The sequence below is a fragment of the Equus quagga genome, chromosome 6, assembly GCF_021613505.1.
Source record: "Equus quagga isolate Etosha38 chromosome 6, UCLA_HA_Equagga_1.0, whole genome shotgun sequence".
Lineage (NCBI taxonomy): Eukaryota > Metazoa > Chordata > Mammalia > Perissodactyla > Equidae > Equus > Equus quagga.
Window position 1 is genome coordinate 100959694 of NC_060272.1, and position 26002 is coordinate 100985695.

General features: G+C 39.4%; 1 protein-coding gene across 1 annotated transcript in view; it reads left to right on the forward strand.

Moving 5' to 3' along the window:
* Positions 1-26002, forward strand: part of TRPM3 (transient receptor potential cation channel subfamily M member 3) — a 273663-nt gene that overhangs the window by 24614 nt on the left and 223047 nt on the right. Inside the window, exons 5-7 of the mRNA XM_046663892.1 lie at positions 1899-2112; positions 6887-7011; positions 20730-20901. Coding sequence (XP_046519848.1) covers positions 1899-2112; positions 6887-7011; positions 20730-20901 — 511 coding nt within the window. The remainder of the gene's footprint in view (positions 1-1898; positions 2113-6886; positions 7012-20729; positions 20902-26002) is intronic.

Here is a 26002-nt window from a genome sequence, read left to right on the forward strand (position 1 = left end):
TGAGGTTTCTTTTTATCTATCCCGCTTGGGATTCATTGAGCCTCCTAGATCTGAGAATTGGTATCTTTCAATAATTCTGAGAAATTCCCAGCCAATCTCTATTCAAGTATTTCCTCTTCCTTGGTATCTCTTTTATTTCTACCTACGATTCTGATTCTCTCCTCTAAGGTCATCAGTTTTTTCTTTTCTGTTTTCAATTGCTTTGTCTTTCTAGGTTGCATCTGGTTTATTTCTCTGGGTCTGTTGTTAGTGTGTCTGATCTGTAGTTTATCTGTTGTATTTTTCATTTAAATTATTACATTTTAATTTCTAGAGGTTCTGCTTTTGATTTTTTTCAGAAATATATGTGGTCCTTCCTTACAGTCTCTTGTTCCTTACTCATATATTCAATCTTTTCATATATGTTTTTTAACATGTTTAATGTAGCCATTTTATATTCTCCGAGCATTTCAGCGTCTTTGAGGCTCTTACTCTGCTACCTGTTGTTTCTTTTGGTTCTCCTTCGTGCTGCTTTATTTCCTGGTGTAATTTGTGATTTTATATTTTGCCTATGAAATGTTTATTTTCCCCAGGAACTCTTTGAGACCTGGGTTGATGACTCATTCCTCCACAGAGGATCTGCATTTGCTTCTGCCCATTATCTGGAGCCACTACCCCACCAGAACTTGCATCAAATACCCTATTTGCTGTTTCTCAAACCACACTAATAGTGTGAATGTGGACCAAAACTTGTGTGAGGGCTCGCCTTTGTTTATAAATCATCAGAGGAGAATTTTTTTCCTATCCACTCAGAATCACTGTTGAGGCAGACAAGTTTCCTTGTTCACTTCCTCTGTACATCAGACTTATTTTTCTTCTTTCCACCTGAGAGTGGAGTCTTTTGAAGTATCTCATCTTTATGTGGGGCCCCCATTCGACCCCCCCCCCCCATACTACATAAAGCCATTAAAGGAGAAGCTCAAGGTCTTCCAGGATTTAGGACAAACTCTGAGGGCCAAAGCCTGCTTTCGCACTTCCTACCCTCCTAAGGATCCAGCTTCCACTTTGTTTAGGAATCTCCATATTCCCTCTTTTCATGCCAGCTCAGCAACGCATTTCAAAAGCTTTACAAATAGATTTGCCCAGTATTTCAGTTGTTTCCAGCTAGAGTTGAAATCTTTACATAATTAAACTGAGACCTAAATGAGTATCTATATACATGGTTATATAGATGTTTACCATTGTATGTATTTATGGCATTTCATTAATATATACCTATCACAACTTTATTTCCGGTTTTATCTGGTAATACCTTGATATCTGCTATATATTTTAATTTTTTTCAACTATTCTACAAGAATAATTGGCGTGCCTTTTGTCACTTTTCTTTAAAAGATAAAACAATTGGTATGTAGTTATTATTGATTTAAATAATCAGCTGTTACCTTATTTTAAAATTCTCATTACGTTATGTAGAACTATAGAATTTTCAAAACCTCTTGAAATAATAGAGTCACAGAAACAGTTACATCTAGGTCCAGTTGGTATAAAGGGATTACTTATATTAAACGTATTAGAAACACTTGAACTGTTGCACAAATGTTAAGGTTGATAAAACATGATTTCCTCTTAAGAAAGAACGCATTTTGGGAAAAGTTGTGCTTGTGCTGATTTTAGAAAGTTAAATAATGTTCAAGTTTGTAGTAATTCACAATTTCGGGAAAACCTTTAAAAATGATGAATCCCTTTGTCTAACGAAGGCTCTTTTAGTAAAGCAGTTGATTTGCCCATTTCAAAAAATCTGATTTCTTATGAGACGCTCTCTTCAAGTAACTACACACATCATTGCAGTCACTAAGGACGAGCCGTGGCGCGCAGCCCTGCCCTGTCTCTCTGATCGAAGCCCGTTCTTCTTCCAGTATGTGCGGGTATCTTTCGATACAAAAGCTGATCTCCTCCTACACCTGATGACCAAGGAGTGGCAGCTGGAGCTTCCCAAGCTTCTCATCTCTGTCCACGGGGGCCTGCAGAACTTTGAACTGCAGCCGAAGCTCAAGCAAGTCTTCGGGAAAGGTCTCATCAAAGCGGCCATGACAACTGGCGCGTGGATATTCACTGGAGGGGTTAACACAGGTAATTGGAAGCGGGACAGAGAAAGACAACATATGGCCGGGAGAATGTTGTGACTAAGATAATTTTCTCCCAAGGTTGAATTCGTTTATATTCCCCCACCTCATTCCCTACCCACGTGTCCACACTCACTGGTTATTTCTCCTCTCGCTGATTCTCTCTCCCTCTTTTACCTACATGATAACTGCACTGTTACCTCTTAACCAAGAATTACTTACACCTAAGAAACGGGTTGGGCTATTTAATACATGACCGTACAGAATTTGTAAACGTGACTAATGGAATTTCACAGGAGATTTCCATATCTCCAGTTGTCAAATAAGCATGCAATAATTTTTTAAGGAATAACTTTTCCTCTAAATTGGAAGCTCTTCCTCTGTCTTTAAGGGGTTTTAAGTTTAATGCAAATAGCTTTAATTTTTATAAAATGCTCTTTCCATCTGGGACATAAATTGTCACAAGCGAAGTCCAGAATATTATGTGTTTATCATTAAAAATATTTCATTAAATCCATCTCTGCACCAACAGAAGACACACCCTACTCTGCATTCCACACAGTTTTTTCTACCTGCCAGATGAGTTTCTATATTGTGATACGGGCAGGCTGACAAATCAATTGTTACAAACTCACTTATAGTTAAGTGCTTATCTGCAGAACATTATTGATGTACAACAGATAATGGAAGGGATGCCTGTAAATCATGTTGACATATTTCCGCAGCCTGAGTCAGAAGTGTCAATTGGAAGTGCCCAAGTAATGCTGCTGTAAGTTAATTCAAACTTGTCATAAGGCTCAAAGTCTGCACATGGGGACACATTTCAAGTTAGTGGGACATTCTAAACATAACCCTAGACCAACTAGTTTTAAATAAAAGGTTATCTCAAGGTTATTTATTCCCTTTTTTGTGGTTCACATGATGTCTGAGTGAGACTTGCCTTCAGAATTCTCCTCAATACCTAGAATTTGTGAACATTCAGCAGACGACTCTATAGGTACCTTTCAGCCATGAACTCTGCAGATGACCATGCTCATCATTGTTAGGTTAAATCCTGACTCAGTCTGTAAACTGACACGATTGTAGAGTGACCTGCTCAGTCAGCTCTTCGCTGTTTATTTTGTAGTAATCAAATATCTACGGAGCAATTTTCTTTCAGTGACTGTTCAGGCTTTAGGCGTCAACTTTCCCTCACAGCTTAGCAGGCATCATGCGCCTGTGATTATGGTTCTGGGTACTTTTGCCATAAGCATTTTTGCTGCAGACATCTTTGCCACAAGCATTTTTTTTAAGGTGCCCTACAGGGAATTCAGTAGTCCTGTTTTTTGCAGGGGAAGATTCACCCTATGCTAATATCTGTTGCCAATCTTCCTCCTTTTTCTTCCTTGTTTTTCCCCCCTAAAGCCACAGTACATAGCTGTGTATAGTTGTAAGTTCTTCTAGTTTTTCTATGTGAGCTGTCCCCACAGCATGGCTGCTGACAGATGAGTGGTGTCGTTCTGCACCTGGGAACTGAACCTGGGTTGCCAAAGCAGAGCACGCCAAAATTTAACTGCTAGGCCGTCAGGGCTGGCTCAACCACAGGCATTTTTGCTGCAAACATTTTCACCACATACCTAATTGGCCATAAGGTAATTTTGCTGTAAAAGAGAAAATAAAAATAAATAAAAGAAGAACATTAAAAAGGACATAATGAACATGTAGTACATATCTGGACTGCATCTAAATGTTCCATCACGTGCCCAGTCCTTATATTTCATCAAATTATCTAAGCCAGACTCTGTGCCAAATCCCAAAATTCTGTCAACCGAGGAAAGTCACTGCAACTTAAACAATAGGTGTTTATTTTGGCATTGAGAATTGCAATTCGGGAGACACAGATTTAGGCAGAAACCCAAAATGTGCTCTGGAGAAGATAAAGAAGCTAAGGGTTTATAAAGGCAGAAAGAGAGTCCTCACACAGGTTGTTTTGCCGAGACGCATGATCAGTCCTGGCAACAAACCTCATTCCTTGGCTACCCGTGATTGGTTGCAAAGGCCATCTCTAAGGCAAAAAAGCTTCTTATCTACGGGAGTAAGCATTCTTCTATAGGTGTAAGCATTTTTTCCTTTTCTTCAAGGAAGGTCAAGGGAACGACAGTGAGGCAGAGTTCAGAAAGGCACATTCCATCTGCACAGAGACGTGGTGCGCATCCATTAGCCTCACTTCCGTAATGGTCTCCCAGGTCCATTTTAGAAGTCCTGATAAAGTTACTCCATTCTGTTATTGCTGTCCACAACGTCAGATTCTCCACTAGCAACTAGCAAAAAGTCTGGACCATTTTCAAGAAAATGACACTCACCAGGAATTATATAACCATTTCTTTGGGGGAGGGGAGGAGTAGGAGCTTGATTCTTCTTTTGCCTCATCTTCTAATATTGCATGATAAATTTGGTGAAGAGAGCTTAGAGAACAAGCTGTTGTATCTAAATTAGCTAAAGAATCCATAATACTCTCGCAGACTGTTGTGAATGACTAGCCTCCTTTTTTATATTCGCCAGAGCTTGGTCGACTTTAGGTTTTGAGGGGTCTTGAGAGATGACTGTGCTCACCGAAGGATTTGCTAACTGATACGTTATCATTTTCTAGTATAATATGCAATCTGGCTTCACAATCTCATATTTCAAACTTCCAGGAAGTTTTACTACTGTATTTCCTATCAAGTCAATAGAAATAAGCAATAACTGGTTCCATCAACCAGTTATGTTATCTTTTATGGCAAATTTGCTTTACAGCCAATTAGTCATGCAGCCAAAATGTTTGCCGCAAGGATGCTCACGACAGAGATACCAGACCTGGTGATTGTTCAGTTTTTTGCTTTCCTGACATAACCTGTAACTCATGTAGAGACCAACTCACAGGTTTCTAAAGGTCCAAAAGAAATTCTTACCTATCTTCTGTTTCTGGTAACTTGGAACATTGTTTACTGTTTTTCTTCTTTTATGACATGTATTCAGTATCAAAACAATAATATACAGCATAAATTCACAAAAGACTTTACAAGAAATAGGTCCTGATGGTGGCACACTGAGATTAGGTAAGAGATGACGGGAGCATTGTGACAGATGGAGGGGCATACCATGAGGTTAAACTGCTTGTCCAGGACTGGCCCCGAAAGGAGTTTTGCGTATTAATAGGAAAAAATTTAACACTAATATTCACAACTTTACTCTTGTATGTGTTTCTGTTTTACCAGTACTCTCACTTAGAAGATCCATAGAGAAGATCCTAACTGAATTGATATTCTTCTCAACACTCCCAGTGTAGCTCAACATGGATTAGTGGCTATTTACACTATTTGGTTATTAGATTTTTCTAAAGGAGGTTCTTTCTGTTTGACCTTATGAATATTTCAGAACTGAGCTGTTGACATGTGTATGTCCTCTCCCATGATTACATTGCCTGGTGTGTTTTGTGTGCTTAGTCCAGCGCTTAGTTTCTGAGCCTGTGCTCTGTGCTACCCCCTGAGGCACAAGGAGATGAGTAAGACTCTGAGTCTCCAACCATCCCCTCAAGGAATTTTACGATGAGAGGAGACATCCTCATACATGATTATGAATCACAGGAGAATATGTTACGTGACATATTGAGCTATTCAAGAGATGCAAACTGCAATCCTATTCAAATGGAGAAAAATTCAAATGCAACTCAGCTTTCATTTAGGAGATGGCATTAGGTGTGAATTTTTCCTTGAGAAATGGGTGGAATTTTCATAAGTAAAAATATCTTTTCTTAGAGAATATATTTTATATCTTCTATAAAAATAATCATTTGAGAGGCAGGTTAAAAATTAGACATTGCATCTTCTTCAAATGGTTTATAGAAAGATAAGAGGTAGGTTCCCCACCATCTTGTAAACTGAATTTTCTCATTTTTTTAACTGTGATGAGAAAGGCCACGGGGATGGCGAAGGCCATCATGACAGAAGAGGAAAATATTAGAATGATGAGGATAAAAAGGTGTATTTACATATTTTTAACATGAATTTTCCACAGAATATGCCAACATTTTCTTTACAAATAGACTTTCCATACTAATTGTCCTTAAATAGGAAGAAGAAATCAAGGTTAACAGAATCTGAGCTAGTAACTACTCTATATGAATGACCCTATCTTATTCACAAAGTGTGGCGTAGGATTAATGCAATATTATATATAGTGCTTTTTATAGGATACAATCATGCTATTGGTTCTTAGTCACACTAACACATCATTATGCTTATATACAGTAAAAAGATTCTCTAAGTTAAAATTTGTATTCTTTTTATAGACATTGGATTTTTTTTTTTTTTTTTTTTTTTTTTGGTCAGGAAGATTGTCGATGAGCTAACATCTGTGCCAATCTTCCTCTATTGTGTATGAGGGACACCACTGCAGCATGGCTTGATGAGCAATGTCTAGGACACGCCTGGGATCAAAACCAGTGAACCCCAGGCCACCAAACTGGAACACTCGAACTTAACCACTACACCACCAGGCCTGCTCCTGGATGCTTTTTTTAAAATATGAATTAGAATAAGAAATGCATTGCTAGAGTTTATATACAAGTCTAGCAAATATCTCTAGCAGTAAAGCCAAAAATTTCTGTTCTCTCCTGAACACACGTAGTTCATGTAGAAATGTGTCAACATTTCATATTCAATGCATTTAATCTTGGGAGAAACAGTTTCACAATTTCCTTTAGAACAATGGAAAGTAATTGCTTTAAAAGGTGAGACTAAAACTTGTCTTTTTCCTTTTAGGTGTTATTCGTCACGTTGGAGATGCCTTAAAGGACCACGCATCTAAGTCTCGGGGGAAGATATGTACCATAGGTATCGCCCCCTGGGGAATTGTGGAAAACCAGGAGGACCTGATTGGAAGAGACGTAAGTCCTGGGAGCTGCCCCTGTGTGTGACTTCTCATAGAGCTGCTATCAAAAGAGTCGAATAAAATTAGAATTCAAAATATGCATATTATAGTACTCTTTTAGCCCCCACCTCCCCAAATGAAACTTGTGTTAGGAAGAATTTATTTGGAGACTAGTTATATTCCAAAGTCTATCTATGAAAACTCCAATGTCATTCTTACAAGCAAGAAGGGTGCTAAATAAGATTTACCAACTACTGTCTTGGTTTGAATCAAGTGGTGGTCTTTCCTCACCCATCAAACCTTGCATTTCCTGTTGGCACAGGTGGGTGAAGATTAATTAACACCACATAATATATAGCAATGTGAACTCCTTGACCAAGACATTAAATGGGGACTCTTCCCGCCCAGGATCTCCAGCTCCTTTATTATTTGAGCGCCCTTCCCCCAGCTCAGGAAAGCTACAGAGACAAATTCTTTCCACTCAGGCTGTGGCTTCCCTGGTTGGCCTTTCTTTTGGTAAACGCTTGGGCAAGGAGCAGGCACAGCTGAGTCCTTTATTTCACACCCTGGAACTACTCAGAAGCCCTTGACCAAACTCAGCAGAGTATCAACCTCTCTTTTCTATTCTGATGGCCAGAGCCACACACTGACCTATCAATCAACAATTTTGCCAGGGAGACCTCGGTCTTATCTTTTCTGAGTCATCATCTTATTTCTGTTCCTTCCAGGGGTCTCCTTTTTGTCTTAAACCACATGCAGCTCATTCCCAACCTCCCTCAGACGGCTTTCTCTCCTATTAATCACCAGAATTTTTCCCTTATAAAACACTTCTCAAAATGCCATTGATAAGATTTATAGTTGTCATACTTTACTCACTTCTTTTTTCCTCAGTAATTTTAGCAATTAATTATCATTGCTTCTCTACATCAGATCAACATAGTCTCCCTTCCCAGTCAAGGTCTGCCATAGAGTATAACAAATATGCTAAGTAGTTTTGTCCAAGTACCCTGAGGTCTGTCTGACCCATAAAATCAAAAAAGAAAAAAAATCAAAGAGGTTGAGAATTAACTAGTCTTTAACTGCTTCTTCTATTGTGTTGCAGTACAGTGAAACCATCTTATTTCAATGCAACACAATATATGCAGTTTCTCAACATGCAATGCAAAATACTGTGAATAAAAACATCGAATATCATGAAATGCAGTAAACATTCTGTAAATCCTTCAGAACTCTTATTTTAAGTGATAAGAAGTGTCCATATCAATACTACCAAATTACATACAGAAACTCTCATTTACTCAGAATACGTAGGGTGAGGAAGGAGATATTAGTTTTAGCAGAGTAATAGTCTCTTAACTAAAATTTACCAGCTGTTTTATATCACACACAAATTGAATATCTCAAGTAGCAATTCCCAAAGTGTTATGTAGGCAGAACTGACTGGAAAAATAAGCATTACTAATTTTTTCAGAGTATCTGGTACTAGTCTTTGATGGAATATACCTGGGTTAATGCTTGCCTTGGATTCCAAGTTAGCTTTTAAGTGTATGTTGATTGTGAACTAGAACAAATATATTTATTAAAGACTGAGAATATGCTAAAGTGCCCCTAATACCAAAAGCATTTAATGGTGCATTTTATTAACAAGTGGATTAACTATTTAAAATGCTGCGATGATTCACAAGTCGTTTTTAAATGGTCACAGCTTCAGGATCTCTATTGTAAACCTGAGTTATTACTATCCAATTTTGTGGGGGACAAACCACTTTGGAACTTTCACATTCGGATGAACTATGAATAAATGGAAGCTGATTATTTCTGTATTCAAGATAGAGGAACCAAATAATTACGTCAGTTGCCTAAACGTTTACAGAGAATTCTGCCTTTCTGTGTCATTTTGTTTGTTCCTCCTGTAAATCCCCCATGAGTACAGAAAGACAATACTAATGTTACATTGACTTGCCTTGTTGAGTTGGAAGGATCACCCCTGATTCATTTTGCTCTAATTCTGCCCTTTTTTTCTCTGATGTCACCTCCTCTGATGCTCCCCTTTTTCACTCTCCTTTCCTTCCTCCCCATATTTCTTCCCAGTTGTATGCCAATAGGAACTTATGTGCGCCTGTGCCAGTGGGACTTAGTTACATTGTCTGACTTCCCAATGGAAAAATAGTCTTGATCCCAGCACAGAGGGCAGAAAAAGCCACGCATATGTTCAGTAAAATGTGTGCATTCATGGTCCCTGCTCACAGGGGTGTAATAAAAGCAAACCATGGCTCACAAAGATTGAAGGGAACCTGCAGAGACCATCGAGAAAAGGACAGGAAATTGGCAGGTTGTAGAGAGCACAGGAAAATTGTATTTTAGTTTTTTAGTAAATCTTTGACCAAGATTTATTGAATTTTGACCACTCTGGAACATTTTTCTCCCCAAATTGGAGAATTATCATACACATAGGATTTTTCAGGCTCTTGTATAGTAATAGAGTTTGTTTTTCAAGTTCTAAATTATTTGGAGCAGAAGTGCTGTTTTTGATGTACAGGACTTATGGCATGATTTGAGGGAAATTTTTATACGTGTTTACTATCCTAATGTGATAATTAAAAAGGGATATGATGCTAGGTTGTCATAAAAAGAAGTATTTGTGGGGGCCGTTCTGGTGGCATAGTGGTTGGGTTCATGTGCTCCACTTTGGTCGCCTGGGGTTTGCGGGTTCAGATCCCAGGCGCGGACCTACAAACCACTCATCAAGCCATGCTGTGGCAGCATTCCACAATCCCACATACAAAATAGAGGAAGCCTGGCATAGATGTTGGCTCAATGACAATCTTCCTCACCAAAAAAAAAGAAGTATTTGAATAAAATATTGGTGGTCACTGGTGAAAATCCCCCTAAAAATCATCAAAGTAGAAAGAAGTATTGTCTCGTAAACTTCTTAAGCACTTATAACAATTTTCATAGCTAGCTTAGTGTTTAGTGCCTTTTATCCTTTTTCTTCCATTTGATATAATCAAACTGACAGGTAATAAACATCAAAAAATAAAGCTTTTAGCATCAGGCATCAGGTAGCAGAGAAAAAAACTAACAAATTATTAAAAATCTTTACCACTTCAGAATTCTATCAAAATGCAATCATTTGAAAAAATAGAATTGCTGCATTTTTGGTCAAGTCTATGTCTGTATGCTGGAATAAAGTTGAAATGGCACAAAGTAAATGTCAAGGGAAATTAGGAAATTTACTTGAAATTAGTAAAAATATAAGGATAAAAGAAAGACTCCATTTCTTATGCCAGATATTTCATAATAGTAGATTTATTTCCAAACTGATAGAAAATATAGATTGTTTTATTTCTGTGGGGCTGGCTCTCAGATAAACACTTCTAGAAGCTGAATATTGAAGGACTGCTAGAGTTAGTTTCTTGATAGACGTAGTAGACACAGCAGTTGCTATTCATCTTAGAATTTGAATATCCCTTTGGCATGGCGCTGTAAAGGCAAATACTGGTTCTAAAGATAAAGAAGAAAGATTAGCTTGCCCTTGGGTCTGCTTCCAGATATTCTAAAGCATGTACCTCCCCTCAAGTCTTATCTCTTAGTTAGACTTGAAAGATACAGGGCATGCATCTTGGAATCCTCAGAGCTCCATTTAGAGCCTCACACAAAGAAGTAGGTGCTTAGTAAATGCTGATGAAGATGGACTGGGCATGATGACATTTAGTCTACAGGGAAAATAAACAGTTATGGAAAAAAATATAATGATAAATCTTATCTAGTTCACAGTTTTACCACGACATCCTCTCTACTCATATTCCCAAGCTTGATCATGCTATAGTGACTATAGTGGGGGCATTTTTTAACCAAGCATCTGAAGTAAAACTATTTTCTTATGTAGCAATGCAAGGTGGGAGGTGGATGGTAAAGCTTCTACACATTGGGGATGGGGGCAAAGAAGTGTGGAATGAGAACAGGTCTTCCTTTAACCCCTTCGAAAGATGCATGATCCACTCAACTGAGTGATAGAACTAGGCTTGATTCTTTAAATTTAAATGTCTTCCACTCTGTTTAACCAAACCTTTCAATTAGTGGATCAAACCAACAAACTTTGATGAGGAATAATGCTATGAATACTGAGATGGTAATAATTTTTTGTACTGCCGTTAGACATGAAAATGAATATTGTTCAGCTACTGAGGTTAACCCCACCTCGATGTTTTCTCTATATTATTCCTACTGCCTCTTTCTTCTATCACAACCATAATCCTACATTTCAGTCAAACTGAGCTCAAGGCTCACTTCCACCAAGATGTCTTCCCTAACTTCACCCATCATGTCATATCCTTGATTCTCATTCTCTCACAATCATCTTCTTCCCCAACTTAATTAAAAACTCCTCAAAAATAGGGATTAAAAGTGGAGGCCAGCACAATGGCGTAGTGGTTAAGTTCACACCCTCTGCTTTGGCGGCCCAGGGTTCACAGATTTGGATCCCAGGTGCAAACCTATACACCGCTCATCAAGCCATACTGTGACGGCATCCCACGTACAAAATAGAGGAAGATCAGCACAGATGTTAGCTCAGCAACAATCTGCCTCAAGTGAAAAGAGGAATATTGGGAACAGATGTTAACTCAAGGCCAATCTTCCTCACCAAAAAAAAGGGATTAAATTGTTTTCTTTTTTCTTGTTCACCACTAACATGAACACCAGGCATTGACATGTCCTTAAGCTCTATAAGACTTGATTTCTTCATCTCTAAGTGCACTATAAAAACACTTGCTCTGTCTACCTTCATATAACTTCTACGAGCATAATCATAATAATAATTATAATTTATTAAGCTCTTATTTGAGGAAGCTCTCTGTGATTTCATACATTAGCCTTATGAGGTGCATATTATCCTGTAAGGAAACTAACTAAGGATTAGAACCAAGATCCACTGGCTCCAAAGCCCATACTCTTAACTAGTAGTATGCCAAGTAATATATGAAAATATTTAATGATATTGTTTTGATTGTTAATTGACATATTGGCAAACATCTTATGCCTGTAAATTGGACACAAAAATAGACTCAATGAGAGTAAACAGAGCCTTTTCTTTGTCCCTAGAGAATCTCAATCTGGGTAGATGATTATGAACGTATGATCACTGTAAAGTTAAGAAAGAGCTTCCAATGAATTATAATTTTCATATGACTCATTTTAGACTTAGACTCATTACTTTAGAAAATAATCTGACCAGAAGTGTCTCAGGTAATTGAACAGTGTCTGAAGCCTTTATAATTTATCTTTTCCCAGATCTAGATTAACAAAACACATGCCAAATTAAAAATCCAGATACAATCACAAGAAAAAGCACTTTTCATTTTAACTTGAGGATGAAAATTGTCTTTGGGTAGATTTCCAACACATCATCATATGTGGTTATTAAATTACCTTGACATTCAATGATATCTTCTATTTTCCCTAAACTATACCTATATTCTCAGAATTTTGTAATCTTTAAGAGTTCTTATACTTAATTGGAAAGTGTTTTTTGATGCCATTTTTCTATTTCAAGCCAAGAAAAATCATGTTTAATAACACATTTGATGAATAATTCTGGTGTAGTTGTCAACTCAGCATATTTGTCACTTATTTCTGAAGCAAGCTAAATATGACTTCATCTTGTAAGCTCAGCAAACTTCCCAGTAGTGGTCCTTGCATGGAGTTTATTGTATTTCTATGACTAGGTTAGATAAGATCTATGCAGAGAATGTGAGAGGAGAAGTTCAGAGACAAGGAGACCCACCCAAGGCTGTCAGTCATATAGGAGCCAATGCTAGCTAAAACTGGACCACACTCAGCGTCTGGGCTATATTCAAGAACACAGGGAATGCATTTTTGGTGAAGACAGTCTCGAGTGTGGATTTCGACATGTTGATTTCAAAGTTCCCTTGAAATATCACGTGAAAGTGTCCATCAGGGCAGTGAGTATCTGAGGTGGAAGCTCAGGAACAAGATCTGGCTACACACTTTGATTTGGAAGGCATCTGCAGATAGATGACAATTAAAGCCATTGTGGTCGATGGGATTGCCAAGGGAGAGTGTGTAGAGTGAGGAAAAGGAGGGCCTCCACCTGGATCCTGATGCTCTCCAATATTTAGTGGTTGAGCAGAGGAAAAGCAGCCTGCAAAGGAGACCAAAAGAAGGGCAGAGAGGGAGGAGCAAAACCCGAGAGTATTGTGGAAGCCAAGGGAAGGTACTGCTTCAGAAGGATGGAGTGAAGGGCAGTGCCAAGTTCAACTGAGAGGCTCAGGAAGGTAAGGACTTCAAGACACACATCACTGGCATCACTGGTCAAAGCTGTTTTAGAACAATGATGAAGGGGCAGCCACATTTCAATAGGTTGAAGAGGGAGAAATGAAGAAGTAGAGATACTTCCAGCAAGAGTAGCAAGTAGCAACTACTCTCTTAGAGGTTTGGCTGTGACGAGGAGAAGGGATATGAGTAACGGAAAAGAGCTATAAGTTGGGGGGTTTTTTTCTTCAAGATGGAAGAGACTTGAGTTTGTCTATATGTTTATGGTAGAAAGCGAGACTGGGATAGAGAGGAGATAACTGATGGAATAAGTCCTAGAGTGGCTCTAGGTTATGGGGTTCAGAACTAAAGGGGAGATTAGCCATCCGAACCCTTGTAACTGAAGGAAAAGAGGAAAGAATATGTATGCAAAGAGTTGGTGGTGGGCTGTTGAGGTTTAGCCTGAAGGTTTATCATTTATCACTGAAATGAAAGAATAATGGTAATAATATCAACACTTTTGTAGAGGCTAATAAGTATCAGCACCCATCTAAGCACTTTACACAGGTAGTCATTTAATTCTCATAATGGCACTCAAAAGTTGCTATTTGTAGTGTCACTATCATCCTTCCCATTTTACTGATGGCAAAACTAAACACAAAGAGATGAAGTAACTTGCCCAGTGTTACATGACCAATAAATCGTGTAGCTGGAATTTAAACCTAGGCCATTCACCTGCCAAGACCATACCCTTACCTAATATGCAAAACTACTTCTCCATAATAAGAGCAGCTATCATTTATTTGAGTTCATATGTGCATTGTTCCATGTGCTTATATCTCATTTAAAGCTTACAATACCCCAATGAGATGGTAATAATCATTATTAATCTCCCTTTACATATGGAGACACTGAGACACAGAGGGTAAATAACCTGGCAAGTGTGTAGGCGCTGGAGTCAGATGATCTGCCGAATAAGGAAGGAAGGTGTTAGGATCTGACATATGGGGAAAGTGGAGGATGGCAGTCATAGGCCCAGTGGACAACAGGAACCAGAACTGATTAGAGCCCAAGGGAGGAACGCCAGGCAGCACGGAGCCCCAGCGGGGGCTAGAGGTCGTGAAATTATGATGTATCGGAGAATCCAGAATAAAGCGGAGAAAATACATTTGAAGTCTCAAAGAAGATAATAATACACAATTGCATTAGTTATCTATCACTGTGTAACAAATTACCTGCAAACTTAATGTCTTAAAACACCATTTTTTGTCTCACAATTTTTGTGGGTAAGGAATTCGTGAGGGACTTATCTGGGTGGTTCTGACTTGGGGTTTCTCTTAAGGTCACAGTCAAGATGTCATTTAGGGCTGCATCACTGAAGGATTGAATGGGGCTACTATCCCCTCTTCCAAGATGACTCGCTCACATGGCTGTTGGTAGGAGTTCCTCACCATAGATCTCTCCAGAATGTTGCTTTATTAACATGGCAGCTGGCTTCCCCCCAAGTAAGGGATCCAAGAGAGAGCTAAGAGGAGCCCTCTTATGACCTAGTTTTGGAAGTCACAAACCATCACTTCTGTTTTATTCTACTTCTTAGAAGGGAATCACTGAATCCAGCCCAGACTAAGTGAAGATTTTCAAAGAATTTCTGAACATTTTTTAAAATCACCCCACTGATATGTGGTGGTTTCTAAAGCAAGTAACCCCCTTCAGAGCTCAAGGGCCTTCTTCCACTGCCAGCAGGCCCTGTGTCTGAATGGCACACGGTTCCCCTGAGGACAGGGCAAAGAGAGGTGAAGGTATTGGAGTGGAAAGCCTGAAATGAGGACAGGGCAGCTCTCTGCAAGCCCACGAGTTGAGGGGCACATTTTCAAAGTGCTGCAGAAAGATGTCATTGTTCCTGCCATGGATTTTAGTGGGATTCATGCAGCTAGAGTATCTGGGCATCTTTGAAGATGGATCCCTGGGTTTGGGGGTTTCTTGTTTGGATTGCTGAACTGAGAGGCAGCATTTGGGTTTCAACATGACCCTGCTTTATACCTAGACTTACAGCTGAGCTGCCAGAATAGGAAGTAAGCCAGCGTCTCCAGCAGCTCAGGCCTCGCTGTGATTATGAGGACACACAGAGCCTTTCTTTTTTCTTTTTTTTCTTTTTTTCATTTCATTCTCTCCGTCCCCATGTTCCTTTATCGCAGACACAGAGGTTGCTTCCTACTTCTCAGTGGTATCCCCTCCTTCCTCCTAGAAACACATGCCTGATCCTACAAGAACCTTGACACTCCTTTTGTTTCTCTCTCCAAAGCACAAACCCCATTTTGCTGCCTGCTGGTGCCTTTCCTGATCCCTGTAGACTATACAGTTCTAGTGGACTCATCTGGAAATAATTTGATCAGTTGTCAGAAGAATTTTAATGCCCAGCTGAGCCACTGGCAAAAATGTCCAGCAGCAAAACCGACCATAATATCCTTTACAAATTTAAAATCACGCTGTGTCCCCTGTCTTCCCTCTAAGTGTCTCCTGACCTGTAAAGGAATTTAAGATCAACATGTGGTTTAGACGAAAGAGTGTGGTTAGTGGGGCAAATCTGACCAAGACACTTCACTTCTCTGAGCCTCCACAGTTTCGCCTGTAAAATAAGCATGAAATGGATTAATCCATGTGAAAGTGTCTATCACAGTACCTGGTATACAATAAGTGGTCAATGGATGCTAATTTTCTTCCTGCCTAAATTATAATCACAGTGCTATTAGGGGGGAAAGGATGACTCAGTGGGCCACACACCCTCTACCCTGCTACTTGCCTGGGGCAGGTCGCTACACACCTCACCAGATAATAAGATCTGTGATTGCAGAGGACTGTGATTGGTGACTCAAAAACCTGATTTAGCTCAATTCAGTTCTGTTCAGGAAAGGAGTCACAGATAACCAAACTGCCCTTGCATTGTAGAAAGCACCACAAAATGGAAGAGACCCCAGGACATGAGCAAACTACATTTTTTGTAGCCAACACACACGGAAGGTCATTGTTCTGAACTAACTTAGAGAAGGCAAATGTACTTTTTAACATGGGTTGTCCAGACTCAATTTTAGAGGTAGAAAGCCTTTAGAAATTTAAAGTCCTCTACCTTATATATGAGACCAAAGAGTATCATCCAAAACGTTTCTTCCAATATATTTTGAACATTTATTGTGAGATATTACCTAGATGAGAGATTATATGTCTCCTCAACCTAGCTAATACTTATGACATACATTTCCTCAAGAAATTTTTAATGAGTGAGTAAATGAATGAACGAATTCAAAGACTTTCCCAAGGTCACGAATTAGTAACTGCAGGAACTAGAACTAGAACCCCCGTCTCCTGACTTCCCAGTGTGTACTACTGGGGGAGCCGGAACATGCATGAAAATAGCTAGGAAAACTCAACAGGTGTCTTAGCTCAACTCCCAGATGACTGATTTAAGCCCATCTAGGGAAAATAAATGCCGAGCTCTGGTGCCAGCATGTGAAGGATGTTCAGATTTTCTACAGTGTCTCTGGATCAGTCCCCTCCTGACAGTGATAATGACCCTACAAATATCTTATATAAAGGGCCTTCACCTCCATTAACTCCTTAAACAGCCCCCACTTCATTGCCTCTTTGTTTCAGAGTCAAGGTATGCAGAGGCCTTGGAACCAAAATTTTACCAATCAGCCAATACAAAGTTGTGTACAATGGATTAACGAGTGAAGAATTCTGTCATCCACTCTTGAGGGAAAAGAAAGAGAGGCAAAATGTCATTACTCAGAGGCATTCTGGCCCATGATCCCTAAAGAGTACTAAGTATCCAAAATCCACTTCTACGCAAATTTCCCTTTTAGGTATAGATATTATTTACCATTATGAAAGAGCACTTGATATGTAGGTCTTTCAGACACCATTCAGCCTTTCTCAACCCAGATTCCTCATCCGAACTACAAAACACAGAAAATTTTTTTTAATATTCACAGAATCTTCTCAGTTCTCTCAAGGATGGTACCTAACCTGGCCCATCCGATATTCTTAGGAGCGAAGGTGAAACATTACATACAATGGATGCTGCAGGGCACAGGGCTTGATTCTCCCAGGAAACACTGCCTGAGAAGCGTGCTAGAGTAATCTAATATATCTCCAAGTCATGGACATGTCACAAGTGTTCTTACTATGTGTGCACTCGTGCGTGCACACACACACACACACATTTCCAAAAACGTCTTCTTTTTATGAGCTCTTAACAATGAAAGTGGATGCATTACCTCCAAAATTTTGTCAGAGAGAAAAATTCATTTGTATTCATGTGATACAAAGACATTATTTTTTTCTATTTGAAAAACAACAGGAGGATCAGCAAATCTTTTGTAGATATGCAAATTGTAACTCAAACAAAAATAGGCTGCTGATATGTTTGTAATGAAGAGTATTAGGTGGATTTTTTAGGCAAGCTTAGTATTTCTCTAAAGTATTTGGGAAGTTATTTCCAACTTTGCAGTTAATCAACCAGGAGTTCCAGAGCATCACCCTCTTAAATGGCCTGGGAGGATGTGGCAAAGAAAAGACACTTTGCATATTTTGCCAACTGATGCTAATTTTTTTCTTTACTTAAATTGATTGATTTAAACCTCTTGTATAAAACAAAAGTCAATGATTTGTCCCCTATCATTTCATTTTGGTCCTAGTTTGCAATTGGAAAATGAGTTTACAGTTGGTAAAATAAAGGAGAGCTTGAAAAGAATTCACATTTGTAGATTGCCTGCTATGAGCCAGGCATGGGGCCAGGCACTTTGCACATATAATCTCATCTAACTCCCATGAGGTAAGTGATTTTATCATTTCCCTTTTACACATTAAAAATCTGAGACTCGGGTTCACACAGCCATCGGCAGAACTAGGATTCAAATAGATTTCCGTGGCTTGTACACCCAGGATTGTCCCAAGATTCAGCATATCTTCCTCCAATTATGACTGGAAAATAAATTGGGACATTTTACTTATTTTTTCAGATTTATATCTTCTATTAATCAGGAGACAAAATGCCTGCCAAAATATGACCACCTTTAACTTACCTTCACATAAGATCAAAAGAAATGGGGAGCAGTAAGACGAAGAAAGTGAAATTAATGTGTAATTTGGTAAACTTGACCCTCTGGCCATGACAGATTCAAATGCACAGTCTTCCCAAAGAGCTGGTGCGCCATGATTCACAAGAAAAGAAGGTCAAAACTCAGAAGACTGAAGCATCAATGTCTTTAGAATCCTGTGCTGGAGGAAACAGATATGTAGGATAGAATCAGATGATTTAATTAGGTTCTTTTTTTCTCAGATTGTGGTGAGTACATTAGCTTGAACCAGAATCATGTTCACTCCTTTATCCATTTGAAACTGTCGTTTTCACTGATGGTCTTTAATTACCTTCCCAGGAATTAGAAAGCGTGTCCTCATATCTCACGTAGAAGGAGTGTCTGGGGTTCACTATCACGCATAGTTTAACCTCTAGAAAATCCACTGCCCCTGCCTCTCGCAGAAGTGCTTTGGGTCTTCCTCCTTCTTGGCATGGAGCCTTGGGAGACCTGCTGTTAGAAAAGAGAACAGTAACTCAAGCATTTTCTTTTGTCCAAAAGCACAATGCAGAGGCACTTTAAGAACAGAATAAAGTCTTTCTGCTAAGCCTCTTTCAACAAAGCATTAATATTTATTAACTTGCACTCTGCTGTAGAATGAATGTTTTATGATCAAAAATGGTTAACAACAAAATGGGACTTTCCACCACAAGCAACCTACTCTTCCACTGATAAAGAACTCAGGATGGAGCGAGCCAACCTCTGTCTCTGTATTTCGGGGGACTTTCGTTCACTCTTCTAGACAAAGGAGTAATTGAGTACTGCTCCATGTAATTGCTGGAAACAATCATCAAAAGGTTATAAGCTTCCTTTATCAATAGGAGCCAACTAAAATGAAGCTATGAATTAATGTTATAAAGGAATGAAGGATATTTCAAAAGCTCAGAATTACACATTTTAAATTTAGATTAGATCAATTCCTAAACAATTCAGAAAAGGGAGGGTTTTTTTTTTTCAATTTTAAACAAAAGCCTGTCTGTGTCAAGTTTTCCTATTCATTCATTCACTATTTTTTGAGAAGGTTCTGTTTGCCAAGCACATAGAAATGTGGGGTTTTGAAAATTAGCATCAAGTTCTAAAAATGACTTATATGAGATCTTTACTACTGAAGACTGCCCTTACTAAATCACTTTGTAATTCCTTTAACAAACTACTCAATCTTACTACAGCTTTTCATGGTGAGTTATGACATACCGAAAATGAACAAGAACATCTCAACTCCATAATTAATGTACATACAGCACAAAAGCACAGAAATAAAAACCCAATAGCATTTATTTCTGTCCTGTCAATTTCAATGACTCGGTACAGGGATAACTGTGCTGGGACCACGTAACAATGAGCTTGTTGAATGTTCCTTCTCATAGACGTGAGTGAAGTTTCTACCTAAATATTTTAGAAGTCTAAGCAGTGTGGGAAAGGGGAATAAGCATAGATTGTGGAATCAGGCAGACTTGGGTATGAATTCTTGTTCTGTGTGTAGGAAACTCTTGGAAAACCTACTTTACTTCCATTTCTGTTTCTTCATCTACAAAATAAACATAACAGCATCTACCCTGAGGGTTTGTTGCAAGGAATATAGATAATGGATATAAAGCAACTAGCTCACAATTGGTTTTTCTTTTCTTTTCATATCAAAAATCTGAAAGACCACACTAAGAATTATTCTGTTTTATGTAGTGTAATTCACCTTGAAATTAAAATAATGCAACAAAACCATAAGATAGAGATGAACATATTGGGCCTGATTCATATGCATCTCATGAGACAGTAATTTTACACTCAACATTTCCACTTAAACAAGGTGTCTAATAACTACAGTGTTGATTTTTAAATAACAGACCTTCAAATTACTGAACGGGCTTGATAGAAAAGATCACCCTGCTCCCACCAGACTCCAGAATCATAATTACTCTGCTGTGCCTAACAGAGAATGGACATGATGGAGAAGAGAAAGAAAGAAACAAAATAACTAAATTTAAAAATTATTTTTGGTTCATCAGCAAATAAAAAATCAACATCAAAATGAAACAGTCCTTCACATGCCAGTTTTTGAGTGCAATGAAAGCGCAAACTCTAGTTTCTGTAAGAATTCAATAAATAAATTAATACAGCACCCTTTAAGCATAATCTTGCTTTGCATGGAGCATTAACTATAAATCTTGCTTCTACCCAAAGCGGTATTAGGACGAGGATGTGGACTATACTGTCACTGTACTCGAGAATTGCTTTTCCTTCTCACTCTCTCTCCTCTCTATCTGGTTCTCCTTTTCATGTTTTGCTCTCTTTTTTCTGACTTCCGCCTCTTCCTTTTGAAATCCTGCAGGTCGTCCGACCGTATCAGACCATGTCCAATCCCATGAGCAAGCTCACTGTTCTCAACAGCATGCATTCCCACTTCATCCTGGCCGACAATGGCACCACCGGCAAATATGGAGCAGAGGTGAAACTTAGGAGACAACTGGAAAAGCATATTTCACTCCAGAAGATAAACACAAGTAAGTAGGCTACTGTTGCCACATCATGCCTCATAGGAAGTATGATGAAAGTGAGTAACTTTAAGTACACCATGCAGCGATATTATAAAAATGGGAGCAAATTTCAAGTGTGGATCATTATTTCTCCTGGGCCACTGGTTAGAATTACAGGAAGTCATCTAGAGGAGGATGATTGGAGGCATAAGGAGTGATTACACAATTAGGGGACTCGAGCTCATTTATCATGCCTGAAAAATTCAACCCCATTTGGGGTTTATAAATGCAGATGAGCTTTTCTTTCCAAACTTCTCCTACATCCATTACACAACACTCTAAGGAAGAAAGATACCCTAGAGAAATTGTTTCTATTTATGAAGCTATTTTTGGTGGCTAAAAAAAAAAAAGAAAAAAATCAGATTTTGATCTTAGCATAGATCTGGCTGTACAAAGGCATTTCAAGAGAACTGACATTCTCTAAACTAAAGTGTCATGTGTAACCACCTTGATGAAACTTTGTCTCTTAATTTTATGTAATATTCATTCACTGTCTCTAGATTCATATGTGTTTAGATATATGTGTATATTTATGTGTACCACGTAATACGTATCCGACAGTTATATTAAAATTAGTACTTATGTGTTCTATACTGTATTTTTTGTGAACACAATTTAACTACGAAAAGGTAGCCTTGTAAAAACAACAGTGCTCCCCAAATCACTAAGCAGCCTGCATTTAAATGTGATAGACGTATGAAAATAATCTGTCCCGCCTCACAAATAAAATTCCATTTGTTTTCACAAAGTAACACATGAGACTTCATGGCAGGCTCAGACTTTGTGGTAAATTCTATGTCCCATCAGGGGAAACTTGGATCTAATTGATTGAATTTTCAAAGCCTATAATTCCAAATAAGAAAAGTATTCTCTTTGGCTAGATAGATACAATTTCAAAAGTCCAGTGTAAAGTGACTCAGCTTGTTCAAATGGCTTTTCTCTTCTCTGGTCTTTTCTCTACATCTGTCTCAAATGGGTTTTCCTTGCTCCTAGAAGTGGGGTGTTCAACCACTCAGACCACAACTTCTCTTTCCTATCCTCTCTTTTCTGGTTCCACCTTTTAGGGGCTACCACTGTTTAAGCAGTTAAGTTTCATACCTTCATCTTTTCACAGGGAAGTCTGGAATAATAAATTTTGGTGTAGGCCTGAAGTCAAAATTCTATTAGAAAACTCTCTTCTATCTAAGAATCCTCAACTGTCTTTGGAAAGAGAAAACACAGCACTATCCCAAGGTAAACATCTTTTGGGGGAAAAAAAAGAGTAGAAAAGACTAGAAAATTGATCTCCAGACCACAGCACTGATCAAGTGTAACAAAACATTATAAACAATGGGTGGTAGGTTTGCTTATACTCAAATCGATTTTCATTGCAATATTTGATAGAATGGGTAAATGTCATGTAATTTGTGTTGTCTGTTTAGGTTGTTCTAGATTGTAGCATTGCCTTTTTACACCATCATGTTAATAATGAGGGCCTAAATAGGAGTGACCTGAAAGCTGAAGGAGATGGGAGCAGAGTAGACAAGGAGCAAATTCAGGGTCAAGTTCAGTGCTTGGTAATGAGACAAAATCTGTCCAGATAAACAAAGCATGTCATTGTGCCAGGCCTGGGTGGCGGCTGAGCCGGTTAGTCAGTAGTGTTAGGTGGAGAGTTAGGTGTGTGGTTGTGTAAGTTATACACCCTGTTCAAGGGTTGCCAGCAGGAGTTAAAACCCAGCCATGGCTGTTAGCCAAACTCTGCACCTTACATGCTGCCTGAGGAAAGGATGTTTTTTTCTAATTGGTCATTCCAGAGGGGACATTCTTTCCTAATTGATGTGCCTGGAAGGGCATCTTTCTCTAAAGCTCACAAAGGTGCTATGTGTGGATGGTCCTGCAGGGAAGGCCCAGGGAGGCCCACAGACAATAGCCTGGCCTCAGTGAGGAGCAGAGTCAGCGGTGTGGAGTCAAAGAGCAGACCAAGGCTGATGGTCAGGACACTGGGAATGCTGGAGGGGCCAGGACCCCATGCACATGCCCCCCTGCCATTTGTGGAGACACTGGACCCTTGCTCGATTATCAAGGCAGGTAGTGGCATGCAAGCACATTGACAAATGGGGACCCAGTCAAGGGTTCTACGGTACAAAGTAGGGGAGAAGCACAGACCCGGTACCAAGCTGAGGCACAAGGTCAGAGAAGCTGGCTTGAGACTCCTGAGATGCTCCAAGTCCACAAACAGGATTAGGCCTAAGGTCTGGGATAGAGCTGAGCCCCCAGAGTAGGTTAAGTGACAGTGGCTGGAACAGGGTAGGGGCAGAAGGAGCTAGGTAGTCATTGTAATCATCACAAATTATGAACATAATTTTTCTCCTTGCTTTGGGGACTGTATTTGAGGCTTCATAGAAACTCCCATTCAATGAATATAATTAAATGACAAGAGGAGGGTTAAAGATGCCCAGTGGAGATCCCAGAGGTCACAGGAAATTGAAAGGCTCCAGGTAAGGAATTAGTGCATGAGCTGTAGCAAATGATGCCATGAATCATCTCTTTATGCCAGTTCTATCTCTGAACTTAGTAGTGGGAGGGTGACCAGCTCATCCCAGTTTGCCCGGAGCTTTCTCAGATTTAGCACTGGAAGTCCCGTGTCCCCAGGACCCCTTGGTCCTAGGGACACCAAGACAGCAGGTCACCTTCCAAGTGAGGGTCTCATAAGTCATTGAGTCTACTTCTTTTATTACTGCATTCACCCTACAAAGCAGGGAGGGAGCAGCAAGGTCCTCAGCTTAAGGAGTGACCCAGTAACAGAAGCAGCGTAGCACCTTGAGGTCTCCATTCAGTTAGCAGCAAAGTGCCCAATGAGAACACAGAAGCCTCCAGAACAGGACTGAGAAAGAAGGGGAAACGTTGACCTGGTTATGGCAGGAAGCAGCAGAAGGACGAATGCAAACCTATAATGAAATCCCCAGGCGACATTTTAGAACAGCAACTCTACTTTCGAATCTGGACACTATTTTTTTCCTTTATATCATAATTCGCAGTAATGTGGTTCTTCCTATTAAAAATAAAATTTTATTCCATAAGCTCATTCTAAAAATCTCATTTTTCTTTTTAATTCCCTTCTTCAAAAGTTTGAGAAACCTAAAATACAATAGTGGAACTCAATTTTGGGAGGCACTGCTTTGTCCTGAAAATTAGCCTCTATGCCATAATATACTATACCGCTATACCACAAAAATCCTGCTCACCACCCACTCCACTTAGGATAACCCCAGGGACGTCTGAACACACTCAGCATTTTCCTCATTAAAGTTCCATTCCTCCTCATCACTTTGGGGTGACCTGCATACCACGGTAACCTTTTTAACAAGTCTGTTTTCTTACATAAATGACATAATCTTCTGAAGAATATTTTCCTTCAATATTAAGTGAATCCTGCTCAGGAGACCTTTAAACCCTTTCTCATCAACGTGGCAATTATTCATAATAACATATTACAAGCACCAGCATCTTGCATTTTTCTCAGCGCTCTGCATCCATTATCTCATCTCTCCCCTCCCTCCACTTATTCCTGCTGTCAACAGTCGGCCCTGAAGTATTGTCATTGGTTCCTGAAGGGCTTCGTTTTTAAAGGAAAATCCTTTCAGCTTTGGAACACTCTCCCATCTACCATTTTCTAAACTTCAAATTTAAGTGCAAAGCCTCACGCAATTCCAATCAGGCCTTTAGCAAACAAACATTTCTTGAACTCCTGTGATGTACCAGTCATGACTAAGGCCTAGAAAAGCAGCAGTAGGCAGTTCATTGAATTTTAAGTCAACAAGGGCAAACAGAGTAATAAGTAAATGAGTAAACAAGTGAATATACGATGGCCAGTAATAAAAAGGGCTGTGAAGAAAAATAGAGCAGAGGAAGGTATGGGTATGTGGATGCATGTGCACGTGTCTGCACGCATGCACACGTGTGTGTTGGGAGGATGGTGTAGACTAGGTGGTCAGGAATGGCCTCTATGAGGAGGTGACAGGTAAGCAGAGACCTGAGGGAAGTCAAGGAGCATCCTGGGAAGAGTGAAAGCAGGGCCGAGGTGCCCGCTGTTTCATGCAGAGTGAGACCTCTGTAAAGAGTTGGATTTTATTCTAGCAGAGTTTTGATCTGGCAAGTTATGATATGTCCCTCATGGTTTAAAATATCACTCTACTGAGCCAGCCCTGATGGCCTAGTGGTTAAAGTTTGGCGCTCACCACTTCGGTAGTCCAAGTTTGCTTCCCAGTCATGGAACCACACCACTCATCTGTCAGTTGCCATGCTGTGGTGGCAGCTTGCATAGAAGAAGTAGAATGACTTACAGCTAGAATATACAACTATGTACTGGGGCTTTGGGGAGGAAAAAAAAAAAGGAAGATTGGCAACAGATTGGCTCAGGGCGAATCTTTCCCTGCAAAACGAAAAAGAAAGACATCATTGTGCTGTCGTGTGTAGAGATCACACTGAGGTAGGGGGCAAGATTTAAAAAGAAATTTTTTTAGACTACTGCAATAGTGCCAGTGAGAAGTGACCGTGGTTTGAATTAGGACGGCAGCAATAGAGGCTGGATTCAAAGTATACAAAGATACTTTCTCAACTGATTTTGTTTTAATGTGGTGAAATACATATAACACAAAATTGACCACTTTAACCAATTTTAAATGCACAGTTGAGTGGCATTAAGTACAATTTACATTGTTGTATAACCGTCACTGCTATTTGTCCCCAGAAGTCTTTCAGTGATCCAAACTGACTCGATATCCATTAAAAACCAACTCTCCATTACTCCCTCCCTCCAGGCCCTCGTAGCCACTATTCTACTTTACGTCTTTATGAATTTGCCTATTCTAGCTACCTCACATAAGTGGATCATACAATACTGGCCCTAAGATATATTTTGAAAGTAGAGCCCAAAAGGACTTGCTAATGAATTGAGTATTTAGGGTAAGGAATAGACACCTCAAGGATGCTGCAGGTCAGCCTGAGACACCAGCATATCCTTAAAACAATGGTACTAGAGAGAGCCCTAAGTAGCAAGCGTTTACAGAAAAGAAGAAGGAGTTGAGGA